We start from the raw sequence: 14,428 nt of genomic DNA, 5'->3' as shown, positions 1-14,428 counted from the left end.
TCCTCATTTAATTATGTATCACAACTTTTTCTACCTTTCTTTTCATTTTATAAATTTTTGAGAAAAAATTGTAATTCATGGCCTTCTTTGAGAAAAAATTTGGGACATAGAACAAAAAAATCTCATTTGGTTCAGGCAGTTCAGTTCTGAAAACAACAGCCTTCAGCATAAGCCTAGGTCAAGTCATCATCATAGATGGATGATGGTGAGTCTGTAAGTCAGGATCCATTTGTGAATACTTGATATCAACCTTACCATCATAAGAAATGAAAGTTTCAAATGAAAAGGTAAACTTGGCAGATTGGTGTCTGGAGGATTAAAACAAATCCCATCAAATCACCTTTACCCTTTGTTGTAAACCTATGGACTGCTGCCCTACAGTATCCTTTAATAATATTCCACTTATTCCTGTCAAACAGATCCTCTTCCTTGGACTAAATTTGGACAAAAAACTAACTTGGAATCATTATACAGGACTGAAAAGACAGGAAGCTGCATATCGGCTCCGACTGTTACATTTTCTAGACTAACAGTCCAAGCTTCAAATCCATTACAAAAGACTGATCGACATGACTTAATAAGGCCTATCTAGACTTAAGTAGTTGAGTTTTAGGGCTCCTCTAAACCATTGAATCCTTTATAAAATCCTCAATGCTCGTTACTTTGTCACAAATAAAATCATCCATAAAGACCTTAATGTTGTATATGTAGCCAGCCTCATCCGAATCATACATCAATCCTTCTAATCTAAACTCCCTAACCACCCAAACACAAGTTTCTAACCTTGCTTCATCTTCTATTACAGACAATTCTCCGAGGTGCTTGAAATAAAGACGGCCTCGAGACCTTCTAAAGTAGAATGTTATTGGAGTGCTGCCAATGGGTAGTTTCTCTACAAGTCTGTATCATGTACCGTCATCATGATGTGCTATTGTAACATTAATATCACATTAACTAGATATATTTTTATATAATACAATTATAAATATCAATAAATAAATACAAAAAAGAAATAAAACTTATGCAAAAGAACTTTTCTTAACAACCTAGTACTTACAAAAAATATTTACTAAGTGGATGCCATAAAATTGATAAAAAGTCAATACAATAATTAAAATAACAACTTATCTTCAGTTTTGACAAAAACCAATAGATAAGTAGGTAAGCCAATTTGTTACCACACATGAGACCATATGATTTAATTTTATATGGCACCATATAAGGAGTATATTATCATCATATATAATCGTAATATATATATTTATATATATATGAATTATAACAATATATATTTATTTATTTCAATAAACCAAAATCATGTAATAACCATAGGAATTTAGAAATACAATGGAGTTAATTCACTGTTTTAATCTGTTCAAATCAATCTTATGTTAAAAAATAACACAGGTATCAAATGAACAAAATAATTTATTTTGATATATAGCAAAATGAAATGAGGTTATTTTTACATATTAAAATTTCAAATATTCAATTAAATTATAGTCTCAAGAAATCGTTTACAGTAATCAGGAAACTTTTAATATAAAACAAATATGTTTAGGAAGACTTTAGTTTTTAAAACTAAGAAGTACACGATAGCAAAAATGAGTGATTAGTTTTTTATTATTCAATTTAAAAAAATCCAGCTATAGAAAACTTTTAGATTACCCACTTAATAAAAGTAAAAATATTCTTCCTATCTTAAACATGAACTTCCTTGTATAAATATCATAAAGGAACTATACTTAGTTTCTTAATAATTCAATAGAGCGCCTCCAAAAAAAAGTTACCAGAAAAGTTGATCACCAAAACAAATTAATGGTGATGAAAGGAAAAGTGTTCAGAAAAAAAAATTCAAATTCTGATTATTATTTCTGATTAATAGGCACTCTACTAGAATTTAAAATTCAATATAATTTAATAAAATATTATTCTCACATAAAATATTTCCTAATAAAAACATCTGAATATAATTATGGTGTTTGATACCTCACATTGCATAACTAGTAGACTGATTGGCAATGATAGTTTTTTTAATGAAAATTAATGTCAACATTTCCTTCTTTTTTTTTTTACATACATAACTTTATGATAAAACTTATTCTAAATAAATTAAATCAACTTGAGATCTACTAGGAATCAATAGAATGTTGAACAAAACATCCTTGACTCTCTTTGGACTGAATAATTATTCAGTATAACTTATCTGTTGGAGAACATCTATGCAGGAAGGTTTGGCAATTCAGAAATTCCCCTCTGCCTCATACCAGACCATGCCCTGACCGGGCTCGGAAGATCAATGACACCACGAGGAAGTGCTTCGACAGATAGGCTAACACCTGTTTCTGGGAGACCATTCGATTTCAAACGCCTCTGTGCAGCAATAGTAGCACGCAATGTTTTTCTTTTCTAAAATAATTAAAACAATATTTTTTTTCCCATTGTTTAACATATACTAGAAACAAAATTAATAAAAATAAAAAGGAGATTAAATCAAAATTATGTTAAAAAATAGAAAAGTTTAATCTTCGATTTATAATATAAAATTAAGACTAGTGGCGAGTATCAGAGGTCTCATATATAGAACTGTCAAGCATTAACTATAATACTGACAGATAAATCACTACTAATTAAAAAAAAAATTACTGGTGGATTCTACTATAATCCACAGTACAGTGAAGTAAAAAATATTTAGTTAAAACTAAATGTTTAACCTTCCATTAGTTGTGTTTTCCAAATGGGTGTGTGTTGTCCATGGGTTCCAAGTTAAAAATGAAAATCACAGGAGTAAAATAAGTGTTTGTTTCTCGTCACTTCATTTTGTTTTAGGAATCAGAACTGCCTCTTTAAATATACTAACCCATATAAACATATAACCACATATTCTGCAGACTACAGGTATTTCACGAGCCATGAAATAATTTTGGAAAGGATCATTCCACATCAACTCAACACAGTTTTGAACGAAGGATACACCAAAAGGGTTCCACCACAAAAAAAAGGTTGGATACCTTATATATATATATATATATATCATAAATGAACCCTTCAGTGAGTTAAGAGAAAAAAATTGAGAGTTGAGCGATAATTTTTATACCTACTCGCAAAATGGTTTGTGAGTTTGTAAACAGCCTAGCTCAAAACAGAAAGTGGTATGAAACTGAAATTACATATTTAGGTGTATTATAATGTAGATGTATACCTGGACTTTTTTGATTGGCCGGAAAATTGACTGACCAGAAATGCCACAGTATATAATCAATTTTTAAATTTTCTCAACAGTGGCTCAAACAATTTAGATTAAAATTTTTTTAAAATAACAATTTAAAAATAAATGATCTTTGATATCAGCTAGGTCTTATTCTCATTGAAATAGTCTTGCAGGGCTTACATGTAATTTTTTTTAAAGAATGTTACTTTAAAATACTTTTATTTAATTCTATAAATAGAATTTGTTTATTTGAAATAATTAATCATCTCATGTTTTTACTAGCAATGAAAGCAAATGGATAGATACATATAAACTATGAAAGGATTTGATAATTAACTAAAGGAGATAAAAGGAAAAGTATTTTTACCAGGTTGAAAAAACATTTTCGGAAATAAAAGTAGTAACATAGGCTTATTATATGCCAATGGAAAATCCATTTATAATTTTATAAATTGTACTATTATAAAAAAAAATCAATGTGTCATCCTAGAGATATTTTGTCTCAAACATTGTTTAGTAAAATAGCTGTATATATTTTTTCTGAATTCAAGAATTATTTCAAGGTGTTTCTTATTTCTGTTGTGTTGTTTGTTTTTGTTTTTTTAAATGATACAAAAATGTTTTTGGAACTACGAGGAACCATATCTTAAGCAACATTATAATGTAAAATATACAGAAAAAATAGTAATATCTTCAAATTGCAGTTCATATCATCTTAATTACATGTAATATATTCAAAATACGTTTTTGAAAGTTAAAACAGATGATGATTAGTCAAGTAAAATAGACATTCTTGTGACAAACTTTAGCTTCCCTTTTTTTTTTTTTTTATACCAAATTTGTAATCAAAAGTAGCTAATGGAAGGTTAATATTTGCAGAGGTGCAACAAAAAAAAAAAAATAGTTACATCAACAAGGAATATTTGATATAAGAACAAATTTATAAATACCACATGCATCTTTTATCATATATTATGATTTGTTATTACCAATAATTAAGACACAAAATAAACAAAAATAACTAGATTAAAAAAGAATTTTCCTGAAAGAGGTTACCAAATTACTGGATAGAGAGGGCTGGTTGTTTTGTGTGTACCTACTTGCAATGACGATGTATTGAACCAATTTGAGCTATAATGAATTTTTGAGAATCATTTGTCATTCATATCACATCTGAGAATATCTGATACTTCCTCTGCATCTTTTCTACAAATTCCTTCGCTCTTCTTTATAAGTTTATTGATGCTGGTTTAAAAAATATTCTAACATTGATGAGTCAATAACAGAATAGTAATTTCTATTTGTTCTGTTTTCTTATAACTAGATTTCTTCTATGATTCTCATTTTACTTCTTGAATGATTACAAGAACAAAAAAAAAATCAACTAATAATCGATTCATAACAATTGGGTTCTAATAAGTTCTCTTTAAAAATTTTACTTTTCCACCTGATTCAAACGAAGAAACTTTACTAGTTCTATTGATAATCATTTGAAGAAATTTTCTTCCTCTGTACAGCAATAGCACAATAAATCACCAAAAAAAAAAGGTTCAATATTTTGTGAACAGGTCTAATGTGTCTGTACAACGTTGTAATAAAAATAAAACTTTCTGTCAATATCAACCACCTCAGTTTTAGAATCTGCTTGAAAGTACAACAATAAATTAAAAATTTTAACTAAAGTCAAAAGGGGGTCATAAAATATTTGTTTGTTTATACTATATACATATGATATTAACTAATTCATAAAATAATATAACATATCAATAGAAAATGGTTAAACAAAATAAAAAATATATAATAATAATAATAAAATTATAATCACTTAGAATATAAGAAATTATTTGATGTAAAAAGCCATAAAATAGATAGAAAATTTTCAATAAATAAAACTGATTTGAAATCATTATTTAGTGGTTTATTATTTAAAGGTGGTTATGTACTTTTCCGTTTTGGGAACTCATTAGCCTTTTTTCTTAGTTCAAATTCTTTATTTTATTAATTTTACATCAATAAGCTATCGCTGCCAACATTTTGGATGGCTGTCTATCTTGAAACCCTATTTTATTTTAGTTCCATTTCTACTTTAAATTTTGTCATTTAATTTTTAAACAATTACTAGAATAAACAAATAAAAAAAAGGTGTTGAAGGTATGCAAAATAACAATAATAAAGAAATCGAAAAGAAAATTTGGCTATATTTCAAAACTTTAGTGTAACAAATAACTTTGCAACTTCTTTTTAAATTAAGCTCCTGAAAACGAAGAGACTATCCCAAATGTCAGCAATGTGATGTACAGTTAATAAAATCAAGAATTTGAAGTAAGAAGGCTAATTGATTCTCAAAATAGAAAAAAACAAAACAATTATGTTAAATTTTCATTCCATCTCTCATTTCTAGTTTGTTTCATGGGTTATAAAATGGTTCATCAAACTAGATTGGGGATTAAATACCCAAGAGAAAATCATAAAATCTTTTATAAATTGGGTAGTACAACAGCATTCCATCAGTATGTTATAACTTATATAAATCGGAAACTAATAATTATTAAAATTTCCTTTAAAATCAAAATGAAACAATTAAATTTTTACTGTTATAATATAAAATTATAATGATAAAAATATATAACCAAATCATCAATACACTATAAAATTATTTTTTTTAAATATTGGAAAAACATTATTTTAATTCAAGATGGAAATGATCAAGGTGGCAGTCAAAAATAACAATTAAAAAAAAAAAGTATCTATTCATTAAATTCAGACATTTCGACCTACACTGCAGGGTGTCATCAAGGCGGATATTGTTGTTGATAGCTTTAGCAACTTTAAACTTGAAAAGTCGCTAAAGCTATCAACTTGAACAGCTCTGATGAAGCTCTATAAAGTGGGGCAAAACGTCGAAAAATAAATAGTTGTTAACTATTTTTTTTCTTTTTTGACCACAACCTTGATCATCTTCTTCATAATTTGAAATTATATGGTCAATTATTTATATATATAATATAATTTAATTACAATAATTTTTATAAAATTTAATGAAAGCTGTAAATCAATAGATTATCTTTGATAATAGCCAGGTTGGCCAAAACATTAGTGATGTGAAGTAATTTATAAAAAGTTTGAGGCTAAAAAGATCGATTTTATTATAATATGATTGACTATTTCCATCAGCCTCTTTGAATATCCAGTCCAAAATAATAGCGCAGCCCTGATGAAAACCTACGATGCACATTGAAATGATGGAATTTAGTAAATAGTTGATATTATTTTTTAATTTTTATTTCAGACTGCATTGATCGTCTGCTTCTTCATTTATCATATGGTAAAACATCAATATTTAATATTTTAATTTAAACTCTATAGATCTATTTAATACAATTATTAGAGATAAAATATTAATTTTTTCTATAAATAACACATTAATGAAAAGTTAAAACAATGGACAAAATCTAAATAAGTAAATATTTCTTAGAAACTAATCAGTCGACTGATTAATAGTTGACTCAGATTCTACCTCTATGACTCCTCTCCATTTATCAGCCGCGTGCCTCGCAAGTTCCATCCTCTTTTGTTTTCTAATCTGATGTTTCTTATAAGCCATTTCAATAATAATTAGGGCTATCCCACCCAGTATTCCAACGGCAACTAATATAAATACCCCAGCCATATTTTTCAATCCAAGAGTATTAGGTGTCTTCTCGTATTGTTCGCACTGTTGCACATTTCCTTGCAATATCCATTTATTATCCAAGCTCTCCATAAAACCACCTTAAAACATCATTTCAATCAGTTTCAAAAAGCACTGAACCAATAAATTTACAAAATAAAATTATTTTTCAAACATATACTAGCATGCTGTACATGTGTTATACTTACTCTCATGAAAATCAAGTATGGCAAGCGTCACAGCATCGGCCCAAGCAGAACCTTTCTGTAAACCTATACCATAGCCACTTCTTCCGAACAGTTCTCCAGCAGTTACAAGTTCACAGTTTTGTGCAGCTTCAAAATCTAATCGAGAGCTGTCCCATATGAAAGCCATCAATTTCCTAATAAGTTAAAGGCATTTTAATATGTTTGATCTTTAAATATTAAGTATAATATAAGTTGTCAAAACAACTTTTAAATATTTCAGAACACAGTTGAAACTGAGGATTTGGTATTGAGAAAAAAATAGCATGTATGCCCACCCTATTTCTTTTCCAGGAAATAAGAACGCTGAGTAAATTATATTTACCCAATTTTAACATCATGTATTGCTTCTTCCGCAGTATTATAATTGTTAGCCTCCATTGTTCGGTACATATTAGACAATTCTACCTGCCTTCTAAAATACATGTCTACAGCAGATCCTTTGACAGTAGCGCATGTCAGATTTTCCATAGTATTTCTCAACTAAATAAGAAACAAAATTAATAATGAGATCATACTAAGAAATAAATAATATTTTAAAAATTCCAAAAAAACATTAATTACTCGAGCATCATTGATTCCAGATAATTTTGTTTTTGGTCTTTCTAAGACAAGGAAAGCTGCCAAGTTGGCAGTGTATGATGCAACAATGATCATAGCAAATCCTGCCCAAACCATTCCTAGAACACGAGCTGAAAAACTCCTTGGTGTTCCTGAAAACCATTTTATGAAAATTATAAATATCTTTAAGCTTCATAGATGATATCAATCCAAGTTAAATCAATTACACAGGTCTTCAACTACAAAACTGCCTGAGATATTTTTGCTAAATTTATTTGGTTTAAAGTGTATTGAATCCAAAAATGACATCCATTTTCTCCCCTCAATTAATTTTTTTTTTTTGACAAAATAAGTATACCAAAATTCAGTAATTAAAAAAATAACAATGAGATTGATTTTGAAAAACTGTTAAATGTCCACTTTCAGTTGAAAATATAAAATTTCAATCATTCAATACCATGATTCAAATGATAACTGACATAGGAATCGTCGGGGGATTTAAATGCAAAGGTCAGTTTAGACAGTAAAGGACTTGAACACAAGGAAGGCCATAAAGTCTTGTAGGTATCTTTGAATCAAGCTACCGAGAACCAAATCGCTCACTTTGCCATCAGCAAAAAGTTTTGTTGATTGCTACAGGACTAATGGACATTAGCAACAAGAGGGGAGCAGATCTTGACAGTGACCACCTAATGTTAAAAACCCTCTGCTTGAAAATCAATTCAGCAGACAATAAGTTTGTGAGGAAAAAAAAATTGGCTTAATATAAAGAAGCTTAAGCTGCCTAACGTAAAAGGAAACCTTAGAGAGAAAAAAAAAAAAACTCCATACCCTACAGATGGTGGATAGTTCAATTTATGAGCACTGGGACACCTCAATGGTAAACATATTGGAGGTATAGGAGATTTATCTTGGCTTTGAGAACCCACAGAAAAATGGATGGATGACAGATGTTACTATAGAAATATTACATAGAAATAGAAATACTAAAGAAATAGAGCATAGGATGTAATGCAAACAAAGAATCAAACAAAGCTAAACTTAACAACAGAAGGCCCAAGCTTAACAAGAATACAACAGATTCAACCATCCGATGAAGAGAAAAGGGTAAGAACCACAAACTGTGTGTGAACAACCTGGCACTAAAGAGCTCTACAAACTCAAAAGGACTATGTCTATAAAAGGCTGCCCTAAGACCAGCCCAATAAACATAAGAGTGGCACTCCCTTACCACCCAAGCAGAACAGCTGAGGTCCTGGGTAAGTACATTTCTCAGAGGTATCAAACTGAGAATCCATAGACACAGAAGAATGACAATTTTGGTTACTTGATCCTGGAACAATACTAATTTTTTTTTAATAAAATGAAAAATGGCTTTATTCTGAGACACTTAGTCCCATTAAAATAATGACAATGTATATTATATTATATTTAGGGTGATAATTGTGTGGCTTATAATGGTTTAATACAACAATAAAATAAATAATATTTAATATTAAAAATAAAGACTAAAATGCAAAGGTATAATTTATAAGAAAAAAAAATCAATGCAGACCTTTACTTCATAAAAATAAAATAGAGATTTTTTTAATTACTGTATTTTTTCAAACCCATTTTGCAAAAAAAAACTGTATGTAATATGGGAAGGAGAGGAATCATCTTTGGATTCAGTGCACTTTAAAGTATATAATTTAGTACAAATATTTGATGGAGCTAAACTTTTGTTTTTAGCAGACCTGTTAAACTAATTTTCATGTCAATAAATTAATAATAATATCAAGTTACCTTCACCAATGCCACTGTTCAAAAGAACACCCCAGGCAAACCATATAGCACTAGATAGATTAAGAGCATCTTCTTCAGTTCCATCAGTATTAGCAAGCTTAAATCTTCCAAAGGGTGAAAATCTATCAAGTAGATACAGTACAAGAGCGACAACATGGACAGAAACCATAACTAATATCCACAATGTGTTTGAAAATGGTTGAAGAAATGAGACTAGTGTTGATGAACGAGATGGCTACAAGAAAAAAGTGATAGTAAAATATGACTAATAATAACAATAATAAAGTCTTGCCAAAACATAGCACTTGAAACATCAAGGAGAATAATGTAAGTAGGAACGACATAAATTTGGAACAGACTACATATGTTCTGTTGCCAGACAACTTCCGATTTCAGTGACTTCTAATGTTCATTATGCATCAAGCCTATTTTATTTTCATGCTGTTTAATTGAGGGTTTTTGGATATATTTTTTTATCTTACTACTAAATAGTTTATATCTTTCCTTTTACAAATTAATTTTTTTAATACTCTAGGTATTATTGAGAATAATTATGATTAAATATTATTTTTTTAAATAATTTCTCCCCATAATCTTTTGTAGCGACACCGCCATTTCCTGATCTATACTATAACAACTCAGAACCCCGCTAACTGCTATGGCCCAACATGATAGGTTGCTACCAGTTAACACATGAACTACGACTGTTATCAGGCAAACCCTGTGTATTAATATTTGTACAATTCCTTGTATATATTTTAATTTCACACAAGTGAAAACCATATTCTATGTTGTAATATTCTTAAATGTATTATTTGACTCAATAAATATTACAATAGAATCTTCTGAACCACTAGCATGTCTTACGTGTAGCATCTCTCGATGGCGTTTAATAGCCCAGAGCACAAAATGGCAGACATTAGAGAAATTCTAAAGGAGGGCCCTCACCAGATTTTAAAAATAGGACAATTAAGAATGGCCATTTCACAAATAATAAATAAACACTACAGGTAACCTTAAAATACCAAAGCTAGTAAAAGGTAATACCCAATATGATTTATTCCTTTTTCACATAATAAAGCATTCACTAATTAATTGTTTTTTTTTCTGTTTTAGAGGGATCTGAAAAAAAAAAAAAAAAACCAGAGAAATTTCTCCTTCAGGGAATTCTGCTCCTTAAGAGGCATTGAGTAACAATATACATAGTGAATACATTTTACATTTCTGGATCTCTCCTCCTCCTTATTCATTATACCGATAGCTAGTTCCTGTATGACCTATAATTCCCTTTGCAACTGTACGCTAGTTCCTTGTAGTGTGAAGTATCCTTTCTGCAAGGACCAAGGGCTAGTTCCTGTAGGACTTGCTACCCAATTTATGATCTCTAGGCTTGTTCCCTACAGAGTGAAGTTCCTATCCTTTGAGGATTTACGGCTGGTTCCATAAGACTCATTCTACCAATTCATCTTCTAATCAGCTACCTAAGCTGTATAAACATGCATTGTCAAGGCCTTCTAGTACAGAATATCTCACATATTCATTTGGAGTCAGAACAATTTAATTCAACACAACCACCTCGACACTTTTTTCATTCAAATATTATTGTTTGGTATTAATACATAATAATAAAGGTGACGGACTATAATGTAGTAACTGTAGAGACATAGCTCTCTTTTGTATCACTTCTAAAGCATTTTCAGTGGCAATCAATGGCTCAAATGGGTGGAAAGATTAGTTGGGGAGTATGACTGCAGTTTCAGGCCCAGCAAATCTACTGACGATTGCTTACTTTTTTTCAGCCAAGACTTCCATTGGAGTCCTATACTGCTTAACCATGGATGGGGGTCAAAGTTTTTCATTTTGTGGGACCGCTACTCAATGAAAAAAGTCAACGTCCCAGGCCGGATTCGAACCGGCACCACCAGTAGACATCAAATTGGTAAGACTGTGTTTTTGTGTGTAGCCACTGAGCTACGGGCGGCCCTGGTTAATGGAGTTATATGGTCAACCCAATATAGCGGTATTTATTGAGGTGGCCTGAATCCAAAGACTTGGCCTTGTGGAAAGGATGCCAGAGGATTGCCTACCAAGAAGGCTGTTGTATGAATTGCCTGGAGGAAGAAAATCACAAAGACGGCTGTCAGATTAACACATCTGATATTGTAAATTTATTCAGTACTATTTTGTTACACCCCTCAATGTGATATCAAGACAGTGCAAATCACATCTTACAACATAAGGTCATAGGTGCTCATCATATGTCTCTTGACAGCTTGGTCACTTGTTTGACCACCAATCACATCTTTATTATGCTGGCCAACGTTCATCACTGGAATGGTCAAATTTACATCAACACATCATAGAAATCCAGAACAAGACGCCAGGAGAAGGTAGCGGCACCCTTGGACCAGACACATCAGCGGCGCATGAGACAGCATCATCAGCTATCACCCCAAGATCGTGAAACACAACCATTTTCTCTCCTTTACTTGCCCCTTCAGGGACAAAATTTTGTACAATAATAAATTCTATGATTACATTCAATAGTTCCAAAATGTCTCACAATTTATTTTACATAACAAAACATGCAATAAAGGGCCCCCGGTCGTGAGAAATGTATCTGGCCTCTGAGATTGCAAACAACGACCTTGTCTTAGGTGGCTCGATAACATGAAAGAAGATCTGCGCCAGATGAGGGTGAAGAGATAAAGAAGATATGCCGTTGACTGATACAAGTAGTTAAGGAAAATCTCGGAGGCATAGCCCTGCAAGGGCTGAAGAGCTATAGCATAAATGAATTAATATATTAAAAAAAAAAAAATCCTGACATTACAAAGCTGAAGAGGTTTAGTCGGTGTTAGTAGTGTGAATCAAAAACATAATATAAATTCATTTATTTGCCCTTTTTATTAAAAAAAGTACAATTATTCACTTATTTAGTGATGTAATTATAATTTATACTACAAATAAACATATAACATTTTAATAATTTCAATAAAATTTATGTCACTATTTTTCAAACTACTATTATAACATTTTTTTTTGTTATTAATTTTCTTCAATAAAAAGATTAATGTTTGAGATAATGTGAACACCCATCTATTACCACCTTACAATAATCAAGTGCCATGATTCGCCAAATTTACATAATACATTTTTTAACAACAATAAAACAATAACCATCAATCATACCTTTTTCTCTAAAATTGTAATTCCTTGGTACTTGAATGGCTTACTGAACTCGATGAATTCTGCTCTCTCTGGATTAATAGTTAGTGGAGCAACTATCATATCAGCTCTATCATTTACAAGCTCTCCTATGAGGCCAGTCCATTCTTTTTTCCCACCAGCTAAAATATTGGTTATAAATCAAATAAAAAACTTTTTTTAAAAAAGTATATATACGTATATACATTGATAACTTTTTTCTTGACTACTAATAATATATATTATTGTGGGTCTTGAGGATCAGGCAATAAGACAACTATAATGAGGTGATGTTTTGCAACTTTATTGTTTGCATAGTCATATATTTTGAGTGTATTGAAAAATAAAACTTTTACTAGCTGCAAGTCACAACATTTCTTTGTGGATATAAGAACAAGTAATAGAGAGTGGTATTTGCAGATACATGTTTTTCATTCAAGTTACCTTGTTATGTGTCAGACAGCATGTTTTAGAATATGTGAAGCACTTGGTCATAAAATAAGGTATCAGACATATAGTATGAGTTGAATTTATTGTTATCGTGTCAACATGTCTTAACCTGATAGTAAGCAGCTTCATTGCTGCTTAATGATTTGTGTTAGTAATTGATGATCACAATTTTTATTAAAAACTAGTTTTTAATAGTTTGGTGACCCTCCTCATCTGGTAATGATTTCTGTTTTGGAAATAATAGATCTATACTAATTGCATAGTAAAAAGGTTAAAACATTACCAGAACTATTTTTGATTATATAATTCCCAAATTGACCATCCGGAGATAGTGCCAGATCAAAAGTAAAGTTAATCGTTCGAGCCAGTTCTTTTAAAAGGTCCATACAAAAACCTCTACAACAGTACATTTCCCCTGAAAATAACATCTTTCTTTAATATTATAATAAAAATATACTGAAGTTTTCATTTTGAATTAATATTAAAATAACCTGGATCATTTGTGTTATTAAAATGAGGGCATTTTATTTCATCTGCTGTACAATTCTTATCATCATCTTTGAGTAGTCGGGTGTAAACAAATGGCTTTTCTTCGATAGTAAGAACTTTAAGATGAGTTGGAAGAATGAAACCTTCTGGTTTTGTGTGTACTTTTCCAGGCCAAATGATTTTATTGTCAGCAATGGCTAGTCTCATTTTGTCTGTTTTCTAATAAATTGAAAAAATATATATATAAAGTTTATTCTACTACAAAGTGAACTTTATCTGAATAAAATTAATTTGGCTCACTGGTTCATAAGTGTAGGTACCAACAGAAGTATGATTACTAGGACCTTGTACATTTACAATATCATATTCTGCATTGATTCTATCTCCGTTATCGTCAAATGCTACTTTCATTCCTGTTGCACCTTTAATCAGAACTTGATTCCTTATATATCTGAAATTTAATTTACTATTTAACTTCACTATAGCTTTACTCAACTATCCTCCCCTATAATATTATTTTAATTTGTTTATACTGTAAAATGAGCAGAGATTGTGCCATGTGGAGTAAGAATAGGCCAACATGGAATCCAGGAAATAACTATATCAACTATATATATTGTAATATGCTCCTTTTGTAGTAAATAGTATATTTTGATGTATAAAGGGTTTTTAATATGTTTTCTTTTATGTATCATTTTAAGATTGTTCATTTGTTTTGTTTATCCAAAAAGCAAGCTAACCAAGTTTCATTGTTTATAATAACTTCGTGATTCCAAACAAAGCCAAGATGGCGGTACGTAGAATCAAGGC

General features: G+C 30.3%; 1 protein-coding gene across 1 annotated transcript in view; it reads right to left on the bottom strand.

Moving 5' to 3' along the window:
* Positions 1 to 1,425: 1,425 nt before the first annotated feature.
* The window catches only part of Nmdar1 (NMDA receptor 1), a 21,841-nt gene continuing 8,838 nt past the window's right edge, over positions 1,426 to 14,428 (bottom strand). Inside the window, exons 9-18 of the mRNA XM_014434949.2 lie at positions 13,919 to 14,069; positions 13,621 to 13,837; positions 13,413 to 13,544; positions 12,665 to 12,822; positions 9,473 to 9,707; positions 7,691 to 7,839; positions 7,452 to 7,609; positions 7,091 to 7,263; positions 6,729 to 6,982; positions 1,426 to 2,409 (exon numbers count right to left, since the gene is read on the bottom strand). Coding sequence (XP_014290435.1) covers positions 2,221 to 2,409; positions 6,729 to 6,982; positions 7,091 to 7,263; positions 7,452 to 7,609; positions 7,691 to 7,839; positions 9,473 to 9,707; positions 12,665 to 12,822; positions 13,413 to 13,544; positions 13,621 to 13,837; positions 13,919 to 14,069 — 1,816 coding nt within the window. The 3' untranslated portion in view covers positions 1,426 to 2,220. The remainder of the gene's footprint in view (positions 2,410 to 6,728; positions 6,983 to 7,090; positions 7,264 to 7,451; positions 7,610 to 7,690; positions 7,840 to 9,472; positions 9,708 to 12,664; positions 12,823 to 13,412; positions 13,545 to 13,620; positions 13,838 to 13,918; positions 14,070 to 14,428) is intronic.

Source organism: Halyomorpha halys, unplaced genomic scaffold (assembly GCF_000696795.3).
Source record: "Halyomorpha halys isolate HHAL.00 unplaced genomic scaffold, Hhal_1.1 Scaffold1464.1, whole genome shotgun sequence".
In the NCBI taxonomy this organism is placed as follows: domain Eukaryota; kingdom Metazoa; phylum Arthropoda; class Insecta; order Hemiptera; family Pentatomidae; genus Halyomorpha; species Halyomorpha halys.
This window is presented reverse-complemented; position numbering and strand designations above follow the sequence as displayed.